Genomic DNA, 11075 nt, shown 5'->3' with positions numbered 1-11075 from the left:
TTACACGTTTAAAAAAATAGTTAGCTTTAAAGCAATAGTTAAAACAATAGTTTGACTTATTTCTTCTTTTAATTACAAAACCATAGTGCTTTGAACTTAAAAGATAGACGATTACCAAGGTTACCATGTTACTAAGGATAAACAATGTTCTATGAAAAAAAGAATACACAATGGAATTTTTTTTTTATTTTCTTGACTACCAGCTCAATTACTTACCGTTCAAAATGCTGGAAACATTTTTTTCTTTCAATGGAAGTTGAACTCATCACAGTTGGAGTCCGTGCCTTTAGTTAATTTTAACAACATCAAACTGACCAATGAATCATGTGTCAGCCTTTTCAACCAAACTAATTTCATCTATAAAAACGGCTACATTGATTCGACAAACTATTCAACGCTATACATTACAGCTAATATATCTGACGGTGTTTATTTACAGGTATGTAATATCTTTTACAAACTTTATTTGTTTTTTTAGAATGAGTCTTTAAAAGCAAAAGTGTTATTTCAAAAAGTGGAAGTTCTTGATTTTGTTATTATTTTAAGTACTCATCAAATTTAAGGTATTAACTGGCACTTTTTACAAATTTTTCAGTTAATAATCGATAAGGAGGCTCTTCAAGGTCAACTATTAAAAGGAGAATTTATTTGCCGAAAAAATAACCGCGATTTATCATTTGCATACTTCATCAAGTTTGAAGGAACACGTGAATGTACGAAACTAAATTTCTAAATAATTATCAACGAATGAGCTGTAAATAATTCATAAATAAAAGAATAATTTACAGATAAAAGATCACAAACGAACTCTTTTTCATTTTTTAGTTCAAATTCAAAACACAGTGCCTAGTTCAACTAAGGTAACTTATTTTAAAATGTTAATATATTTTTATACTATAATTTTTAATTATGTCCCTAACTTCTTAACTACTCTTTGAAACCAAAATGATTAACAAAGGAAAAACAAGAAAAGTATCAGTTTAAAGTTTTTTTTCTTCCGTTCTGCTTAAAATTCTTTTTTTTTCTTTCGTGTAGGTGAGTTCTACTAAAATGAAAGTTGTTGTAATTGCTTCCGTGGTCGGCATTTTTGCATTTCTATTGGTTGCAATAGTTCCTCTTTTGTTATATTTTAGGTGAATGTTTAATATTTTCGTCTGATTTTAGAGTTCTCAACCTTTCGATTGATTTAAACTTTGAGTTTATTTTGTGCTTGCCACAATTTGCAAGCAGCGGATTTAATGCTAACATGATAACGATAACTTTACATTTATTAATTTTTAGACGACGCCGCAGACAGGAACCAATAAAGGTGCAGTTTTAAAGTATATTTTCAAGGGAATCTTGCGATTGAGTAAATCTTGTAAATAAAATATGCATTCAAAGCTAGAATAGCTTTATTACCTTAATTCCTAATCTTAAGATTAAAATACTTTTCATATGAAATTAGACTAATTCAAGTTTCGTGGGCCAAAAAAAATCTAATTTAAATAGGTTAAGAGTTTCTTTATATATACACTATCGTCCATAACTATTCGAATGACACTACTTTTTAATGTTTTCTATCTTTTACCTAAATGAGGGGAAAAATTAAAAAAAAAAATCACATAAAATATATGCTTTATTACTAATAAATAAAATTACATGAATACTAAATTAATACATTAATCGAGTTAATCAATGACTTGCTCTTATCGATGATCGCCACCTTTAGCGGCAATAACCACTATACATGTTCGCGGCATTCTGCGTAAAGAACTTTTTAGTTTTTAAGTCTTTTTTATGCCACTTACTTTAAAGTTTTTCCCTCATATCTTTTTCATATTTGGGTATTTTTTACATTTTCATCGAATTCATCCCATAAAATTTCAAAAGCGGAAAGGTCGGATGATAGAAAAGGCCAAATCATACTTTCAATTATTTTATCATTTTCTAATTCAATTATATAACACCTACAAAGTTTTGAGGAATGCTTTGGGTCATTACTTTCTTGAAAGAAGAATGGTTCCTTAATTATCCGACTTCCGGTTAGCATGGAATGATTATTTAAAACGCCCAAATACACTTCTTTCATTATCATTCCGTCTATTTTAACTATTTCACCTGTATTATTACCACTAAAACAACTCCACATTATGACACTACCTACACCATATTTTTTAGTTGACACCACACACTGTTTCATCATTTATTCAGTTAGTTTTGTTCGTACAAATACTCTTCTCTTCAAACAAAAAGTCAGTTTAAAGAACACGCTTCCAGTCATCAACAGTATATTTTTCATGATGTCTTTTCTTATTTTGAGGTCGAAAAAGTGGTCTCTATGCGGCGATCCTACCACCAAGCCCTGCTTCCATCGATTGCCTCTTCACTGTTGTTACAGATATTCGATCTTCTCTTACTATTTATAATTTTTGAAGGAGTTAATAGCCATGTACTAGTGATAATATTCTATTCCGTTGAGGTAGAAATTTCCAATTTGTCCTGGAATTCCAGTTTCTCTCGCTGCATCCTCTATCGTTAATCACAACACCTGTATAAAATTATCTGCTGTTTTGTTTGCATAAGAAAATTTCGGTGGAAAAACATTTAATTGTTATTGTTTATTATTTAGACAATAACTGCAATTAGACATTTATCAAAGAGCGCGTTTTCCGGTATGTTTTCGTTCTTAACATATTTAAAAAATTTTTTTGACATTTTGAAACTGCTTGCACTGAAATTATCTTCGATGCTTTTTAATTTTAGTGTGAAAAATTTAAAAAGCTTTTTTAAAAATGTTGTTTTAATAGCTATAATGACCTTTTTTAGAGCCGACCTCCGAGGAAAGAGTGAAAGTATTGGAAGTTATGGAGGTGAACGAAACTTTTTCTTTTCACTATTTTCTTTATAAAAAAAAAAAAAGATTCTCTGTCCAATAAACAGAGAACAGCTCCGTTAATCCATTTACTATTAATAAAGTATTAACAAAGATAATAAATGTTAATAATGATAAATACTTGAGTCTTAGTTAAAAAGGTGTTAAAATACATAAAAAAAGTGTGCAGCATGAAAAACACAGTTTTGGTGTGTTTCATGCTGCACACATTAAAAAACTCGTATTACCAAAACTTAACCTTTATTAAAACTACTTTTAAGTTAGCATAATATTTAAAATAGATAATATATAAAATTCCTCTGCGTGTAAAACCCTTTCTTTGCATATCTGAAAAAAAAGATCGTTTAAAAAAATTTACGTATTACTTTAAGGACAAGTTTCGTTCAAAAGCCAAGCAAAGCCTCCTTTATGTCATCCCAAGTATTTTAACATCCGAGAAAAAACCACCCGTTCCACTGTCGCCTCGGCCGACTAAAGATCATACCCCAAACTTAATATCATACTCAACAGGCTTGAATAACGATTTGTACGAGCATCAAGAAGATAGTTACGTGCTGCCACAGAACGAAAACAAAATTTACGATGACGACACTTACATGAGTTTTAGAGCAGATGACGTTTACCAAAGTGTCAATGAATCCCCATATGACGTAAGTATGTAGCAATATTATGGTAATTATGGATGGCGAATGGAATCAATTATTTGAAAGATATTCCACATTCAACAAAAACGTAGAAAATAGAACCTGAGTTTTTGGATTGAGTCGAAAATCTGATAAAAAAACAAACAAACAAGAAACTTCCCTCTGTATCAAATACTGAAATATTTATTTTATATATAATATTGTAAGGCTGTAATTGATGCTATTTAGACGTTTCTAAAGATGAAAATAGACGAGTTATTAGCTTAACAACTATTAAAAATATTAATACAAACTTCTAACTCCAAACTCACTGTAAACTCCAAAACAACATACTCTTATTTGATTTTCACCATCTCTGACTATTTTTTTAAACTCGTAACCTTTAACAAATTTCGCCTCTGTCTTAAATAGCAAAAAGACAAAAAAGAAACAGTTTTCTCTTTATTTCGTTTAGAAAAAAATGTGATAATAAAGCTCTCAATCCATATCAAAAGTTTAAAAAAACTGTTTTAAACTGCATAACTAGCTGCAGAAGATAAATAGGCGAGTTTTTCCTACAACAGATTCGCTATGAATTGCAAAAAAAAAAAACAAAAACAAATCACGGAGTTAGCATGAAATTTTCTGATAATCAATTTCTTAAAGCCGCCAACCTGAAAAAAAAATTAAAGAAGTAAAGTTTAAAAAAAACTTATGTCAACTGAAACAAATTTTTTATTTGATTGCAGAAACGGAGAGGGAAAAAAAATGCAAGAATTAAATGCAAAATCAAACTTTTTATCTAGTTCTGATTCTCTGCTTGGCTTTGCGGTAGTAGCAACAGATTGGAGTGATGAAGTTCCAGGGTTAAGTTCAGCCAACGCATCAATTAGTTCTAAACCATTTTCTTCAGCGACTTGAAGAATAAGCATATCCACCTAAATCGATAAATTTTTAAACACGTTTACCACATGCTGAACAATTTAAAAACGTTATTTACAAAAATAGTTTTACCTGGTTTTGAGGAGTCGACAAAGTCATCGCATCACTTATTGTGTTATCCAAAACCTGGGGAGATAAACAAAAAAATGAACAAAAAAATGAACAAAAAAAATTAAGTTTTTTTTTTCGTGATTTCGTTTTTATCTTACTTAATGAACCACTTACTGATGAATGCACATCCAGTTGTTCAGACTGAGTTTCAAACTTTTCCATGATGGCTGACACCTAGATCAAGTAAACAGTAAACTTTTGTTTGTTCATTACAAATAACATATGAAACATGTATACAAGACAATCAACACACTTTTTCTAGGTCCATGGATGCTAATGCTTTATCTAAACCTTTGACAACTGTTCCCATGCTCTTTGTTAGCTGAATAAAAAAATATTTGCCTTTTAAAATTTTGTTAAAATAAGATAAAAAAGTTATTTAACAAAAAAAAAAAGCTATTTAAACACAGGTTTAAACATACTTACATTTTTAAATTACAAATATTTTAGGAAACTTTTAATAAAATTTTTTAAAAATGTTTTTTTCTTGATTTACAAGTTTCCTTTTAAATTTTTTAAAAATTTTTCTTTTAAATAAGTTTTGCTTTATTAGATGCGTGTTACACCAATGAAAAAGTGAAAAATTTATACAAATTTTGTTTCAAAACATTTGATCTAATAAGATAAATGAATAAAAAATCAGCATACACTTTTCATCATAATACCAGACTGTACTCTAGATCGAACACCATCAATACGAGAGGCCATGCGCAAGTAGTTCAATGACTCACTCTTTTTGCGTATTGCATTTTCAGCATAAATTTTTGCTCCATCTACATTTTTCTGCTGTAATGCCTATTAAGTATTAAAGATAAAAAAAAAAAAAAAAGAATTAGAAACAAGTATAGAGGAGGATGTTTTTTTTATGATAGAAATATAATAGATACTTTTTATGGTAAAAAGTGTAAAGATGGATGCCTTCTTATGGCAGTAGGAAACAAAGTGGATTTTAATGCAAATTAAAACTAAACCATTTTTCAGAAAAAGATTTTTTTTTACAACATTGCAACAAACAGTAATTATTATAAATTTATATAGATTGCACATATTTGAATTGAAAAATGTTACTTTTATTTGTAACTTTTCATAGCTGATCATCAAAAAATGGTTTTTAAATCTGATTGTTTTATGTTAATATGAAATAAGAAAAACCATGTGACTTGATCCAGAGCCCTTTATTATTATACAAATAACTTTGGAAATATAGATTAACCTGAAATAATATTTCACTTTTTCCAGCATTTAAATTTATTTTCTTCTTAGTTGACCAAAAAAAAAATTGAAGATTTTCTTACCTTTTTGATTTTTCCTTCTTCAACTTTTTGCTCTTTTTCACATTTCTTTGACGCTCTTTCCAGCTGTTTTGCAGCAAACTTAAAATAGAAGTTTTTACATATTCCATTTTATCCATTTAAAGTCATTTGAAGCCATTTGTCCTGAGTCAAGCATACTAACTTTAACTTTATGGCATTTAAAACCATTAAAAAAAAAACCTTACTAAACTTTTTGCTACACCTCAAAATGAGAATCCAAAACAAAATAGAAGCCTTTCATCAAACTATTTTAAATAATTCAACATTTAAAAATCAACAAGCAACAGCAAAAAAAAAAGTGGCTTTCTACCTGAGATCTTGTAAATCAGCCTTTTTACATATAAAGCCTAACTTAAATGTCAGTTTAAAATCAAGGACTTTGGATAATTGAACTTATTGGGAACCATGTAAATATTACTAGGTCATAATGCACTATTTAAGCTGTATAAAAACATGCAGTGGCCAACATTATATACACTTAAGTAATGAGTGCAAATCTAGCAGTAATACTATACTGAAAAAATTAAAGAAACTTTAAGAAAATATAAATTAAGAAAAAAAATTTAAGAGACTTATACAGGGTAAAATAAGGCAAACTTTGTCTGCAAACAGATTACATATGAATTTATATATATTATTAGTATTAGTGATATGGATTAAATATACATATGTATTATCTTTCAAAATCTACAGATGAAAAAAAAATCTAAATATGACAAGAAAGCTCCCATTATTGTTGCTTTTAGACTGCTAGAACCTAAAAAAAAAAAACTTTGTTTACAAATTAAAAGGGGATTATGATGCTAAAAACATGCTTATTGTTGTGACATAAAAAGAAATTAGAGATTTTTCTACAAAATCCAGACAACTCAATGTTTTCCATGGCCAAATAAAGAATGTAAACCACAAAACCATATCCAAAACAATTACAGAAGACCTGCAAATGAAATCCTAAGTTCCCCTTCTATCCTAGTCTTAGGTGTTGTTAGCAGTGAGGGTGATCTCACTTGCTACCATGCTTCTTCAAGACAGGACCAAGGGTTAATACAAACAGATACATTGATGTTTTAAAAGCAAACAGAAGGGATTATGTGTTCGAACTCTGTAATTAACACATAAAACCAAAATAACTCAGGCCGGGTTACAATGATTATGCTATTCCACTGGTCACCTGACTTGTAACCCTCTAGTTTTACCAGACTGTTATCCACTTGACTACTACATGTAGGGCATAGTTAAGGAGAGGTTAAGAGTCAAATAAAGAAGGTGCTGAGGTTAAAAGTCAAGTAAAGAAGGACACCATCATCAAGGTCTGTGCCACATTCATTTCTTCTTTTGAAGTCAGATTGTAGTACATGGTGCTACAAAGGTGTTTTATTCATTTTTGATATTAAGCAAAAACATCTAGTCACTTGTAAAATACAATGTTTGTATAAATAAATGTATATCAATATCAATATTTTTTGTATAAATCAAAATCTTATAAAACACAGATAATTGCAAGTAGTATTTAACTAACAAAACACAATGATCTAAACATTTAAAGAATGCATAAAAATAACATTAAAAAAAATTTATAATATTAAAAGTAAATTATATAATATAAATAAAATAATATACAGAAGCCAATATATTAACATGCACATATATAAACAAAAAATTATAAAATACATTTATGCAAAGCAAATGTTATAGAGGTAACACTATGTACTTAACTAAAACTTATGGATATAATTTGTACTTGAGAGTGTTTGTTAGGGTGTTCTAAGAAAATATATACTGAAATGAAATAGAATCTGTTTTAATAGGATAGTTAAGTTTTAATTGACTGATCTTAGCTTATGCCCATACATTTTCCTATTAAAGTAGTTGTGAATTATGGTAGGAATAAGACCATGTTGCTAATTCCAAACATGTAAACAATTTAAAAACTAAATTAACTCATAGAGCATTTAAAAAAAAAAAAATTAGCATTATTAACTGACCTTTAACTGGAACAGAGTATCTAAAAAAGTTAAATAAAAAAATGTAGGTTGTGTGTGTGTGTGTGTATATATATATATATATATATATATATATATATATATATATATATATATATATATATATATATATATATATATATATATATATATATATATATATATATATATATATATATATATACGTATGTATAAATACATACATACATACATACAACATACATACATACATACATACATACATACATACAACATACATACATACATACATACATACATACATACATACATACATACATACATACATACATACATACATACATACATACATACATACATACATACATACATACATACATACATACATACATACATTATTATTTTCTCAAAGTAAATAATAATCGCATTCGAGATCCTATAGCTGCAGATTATTATATGTTTGGCCCTAGCCAAAAAAAATAGCAGTAGAATAACGAAGCTGGGGTACGACATAGGACATTTAAACAAGAGTATCTTACCTTCCATTCCAAAATATAATCTTCAAATTTGATGATATATTGATACAAGTAAAAAAAACATTATTTATGTTCGACCTATATACTTGTTTTGTTCCTCTAAACATGCATCTCTGACTTGAGTTTTTAAAGTTAAAAAATCTTTGTTAAAGCTAAAAGCTATATTTAGAGTTTTCATGCCGCCGACACTTTCGAAATAATTTCGAAATAATCGATAACTTCCCCTAATTTTCTTTGGAATTATTGCAAAGAAAATTAGGGGAAGGTTGCAACGAACACTGAAAGTTGCACAAGGCTGAATAATGGTCAATTAGACGGAACAATGCGTTTAAAAAGCCAATTTCTCTATGCTTTTAATGTAAATCAAGTACAAAAATAAAAAAAAAGCGTACATAAAGTTGAAAAGTAATAATAAGCCAGTTAATATGAATCATCTTCTTATCTTGAAAAGATATAAATCTGTAGTTTATTGGAAATATTCCCATTTAACAACTCATTTAAGTAAAAAAAATACATTCATTGTTTGATTAAGTAAAGTAGTAAAAATACATTTATTGCTTTTTTTGGTTTGATTACAGTATGCGAACAAATAGGCTATGAAAATGTGTGTTTTTATTGGCTGTTTGTCCGCATTCTTTGATATTGTGCTGTCCGAGGATCCCCTTTTTTAGCAGGCTTGATAAAAAACAAATCAGATGTTACTTTACAGTATTTAGTTGGGGACAGTTGAAGTTCCTAATAATAAATTGTGAAGGCCAGGTGTTGTTAAGTGTTATTGAATTCAACTTTAAACTTCAACAAAGTGAAAAATAATCAAATAGAACCAATTCTAACAACTTTTAATCACTGCTTAGTTGCACTTTAAATTAAAATTAAGAAGATTTAGATAAGATCAGGTTAAGAATATTAAAAAGATTTTCGTCTTTCCAAGTAATTTTGAAACATGGTTTTCACCCAAACTCTTGTAAATTATATTGATTTTCTTAAAAAGAATTTGAAGGTTTCTGGAATAACTCAAAGCTGCTGTGAACAAACTGCAAATTTAATACAAGCTTAAATTACTTGCTCTCATCTTAGATATTTTCACTTTGACAAATCATATCGAGAAAACATTTGTTTTAAAGAATTCCGAGACAAGTCTCGTTATTTCTTATTAAAATCGCAATTTTGTTAACTTAGTCTCGTTTCCAAATTAAAGATGCGAGACGAGACCAATTCTGTCTTGAATGGTTCTCGTAACGTGTCGCTAAAATGTAGCATACCGATAAAGTTTGTTTCGTATTGGTTCTGTGCATTCTATAGTTTTACTTTCAAGAGGAAATATTTCGACAACCCTCATAAACTTTTCAACTTTTTTTTTTTTAATAGGTAAACAATTTAAAATAATCAACAAAATGTGCTGTGATGGCCGAGTGGTTAAGGCGTTTGACTAGAAATCAAATGGGATCTTCCCGCGTAGGTTCGAATCCTACTCATAGCGTAACATTTTGCAGAATAACACGTGAAAGTTACGTTTGGAATACACGGGTTTTCTTCGGATTTCTCTTTTCGTATTTTCTATTATTTGTCCTTGACTGAGTACTGAATGAAATTTTAAGTGAATGAATGCAACTGTCCTAATGCATAATGGAAATTAAAACGTGAAGAGATGACCAAGGATAATGAGCCTAATATCATTAATAGCAATTATTAATACAAAGAATTTGTTTAAAATGGCTGAGACGAATATACCTAACTGTGCGGTTTAACTGGGATTCTGCAGCTTAACTCCCGGTAATAATCCTTAAACTAACACGCCAAAAATGCACAATTGTCTTTGAATTAAAAATTTTCAAAAATGTTTCTTGCATTTTATAAGAGTAAAGTTCCAGGTGGGTGTAAAGTAACTAAAGTAAACTGTAAAGTAACTAAAATTAATAGTAAAGTAAATAAAATAACTGTACACGTGCAAGCGCGTGTGTTGAACTATATTCATTTATAGTTTCCTCAATACAATTGTTTAATGGACATTGCAAAGGTCACAGAGATTGTGTAAGTGCAAGCACAAGTACCTACTATTCAAGACGCATGGTCCTTTTCAAATATGTTACGCTGAGGCGATCAAAACGGGGTTGCAGGGTTTTGTAAAAATTTCATCGTGAGTGAAAAATGGCTGCGTGAAATTGGTTTCATCAAGATAGCAAGCGTAAATCAAAAGAGTTGTATAAAATGGTTGCCACTATCTAATATTTTCTTCATTTGGAGAAAATTTAGTTCTCTAATATCAGCAATAAGACACCCGTTCGCATTATTTATAAGTGTCTGAGTCTGACTATAAAAAGACTTATTGTTGATACATTTCACCATACCGCCTCACAACGGACTCATCAAAAAACGGCAAAAACTCAAAAAGTGTGTTGAAAAAAACTCAACAAATATCTTAGTTTTTTGAGTCAAAGAATTTAAATTTATTAAGTAAAAACAATTTATTAAGCAAAAACATACACACTTTCGACGCATTCAATGCGTACATACGCGTTTGTGCGCATGTTTGGTTTAGAATACGCAAGAAAAATTATTTTAGCAAAAATTTTAAAGTTTTCAAGCCAAAACACAACATTTTGATACTCAGTTTGATAATTATTTAACAATCGTTTTAAAAGCATGTTGATACATGGAAAAATTTTATTTCAGATTTTTATATTTATTTTTTAATATTACTATCAATTTAATAA

The 11075-nt window shown here is 28.9% G+C and overlaps 1 protein-coding gene and 1 non-coding gene across 2 annotated transcripts; one reads left to right on the top strand and one right to left on the bottom strand.

Annotated features, from left to right (window-relative positions):
* Nucleotides 1-3947: 3947 nt before the first annotated feature.
* LOC149878554 (charged multivesicular body protein 1a-like) lies at nucleotides 3948-8634 on the bottom strand. The gene is made up of 9 exons (XM_090073274.1): nucleotides 8365-8634; nucleotides 7850-7869; nucleotides 5847-5924; nucleotides 5200-5346; nucleotides 4805-4873; nucleotides 4666-4725; nucleotides 4513-4566; nucleotides 4294-4436; nucleotides 3948-4172 (listed from the first exon to the last, which is right to left on the bottom strand). Exons 1-9 carry the CDS (start codon nucleotides 8369-8371, stop codon nucleotides 4151-4153), a joined length of 600 nt encoding a protein of 199 aa, XP_089929400.1. The 5' UTR covers nucleotides 8372-8634; the 3' UTR covers nucleotides 3948-4150.
* Nucleotides 8635-9759: 1125 nt separating this feature from the next.
* Nucleotides 9760-9841, top strand: Trnas-aga (transfer RNA serine (anticodon AGA)). The gene has a single exon. It is a non-coding gene; the product is annotated as a tRNA-Ser (tRNA).
* Nucleotides 9842-11075: the final 1234 nt, after the last annotated feature.

This window comes from Hydra viridissima, unplaced genomic scaffold, assembly GCF_058129835.1.
Source record: "Hydra viridissima isolate aposymbiotic clone 2 unplaced genomic scaffold, HvirCarnegie_v1 scaffold_15, whole genome shotgun sequence".
Classification (NCBI taxonomy): domain Eukaryota; kingdom Metazoa; phylum Cnidaria; class Hydrozoa; order Anthoathecata; family Hydridae; genus Hydra; species Hydra viridissima.
This window is presented reverse-complemented; position numbering and strand designations above follow the sequence as displayed.

Excerpts from the sequence above, each read along its gene's own strand:
- LOC149878554 (XM_090073274.1), bottom strand. Across the intron at positions 4,874-5,199 it reads CTGGTATTATGATGAAAAGT|CTAACAAAGAGCATGGGAAC; the intron begins GTATGCTGATTT and ends TTTTTTATTCAG. Across the intron at positions 4,567-4,665 it reads AACTGGATGTGCATTCATCA|GTTTTGGATAACACAATAAG; the intron begins GTAAGTGGTTCA and ends TTATCTCCCCAG.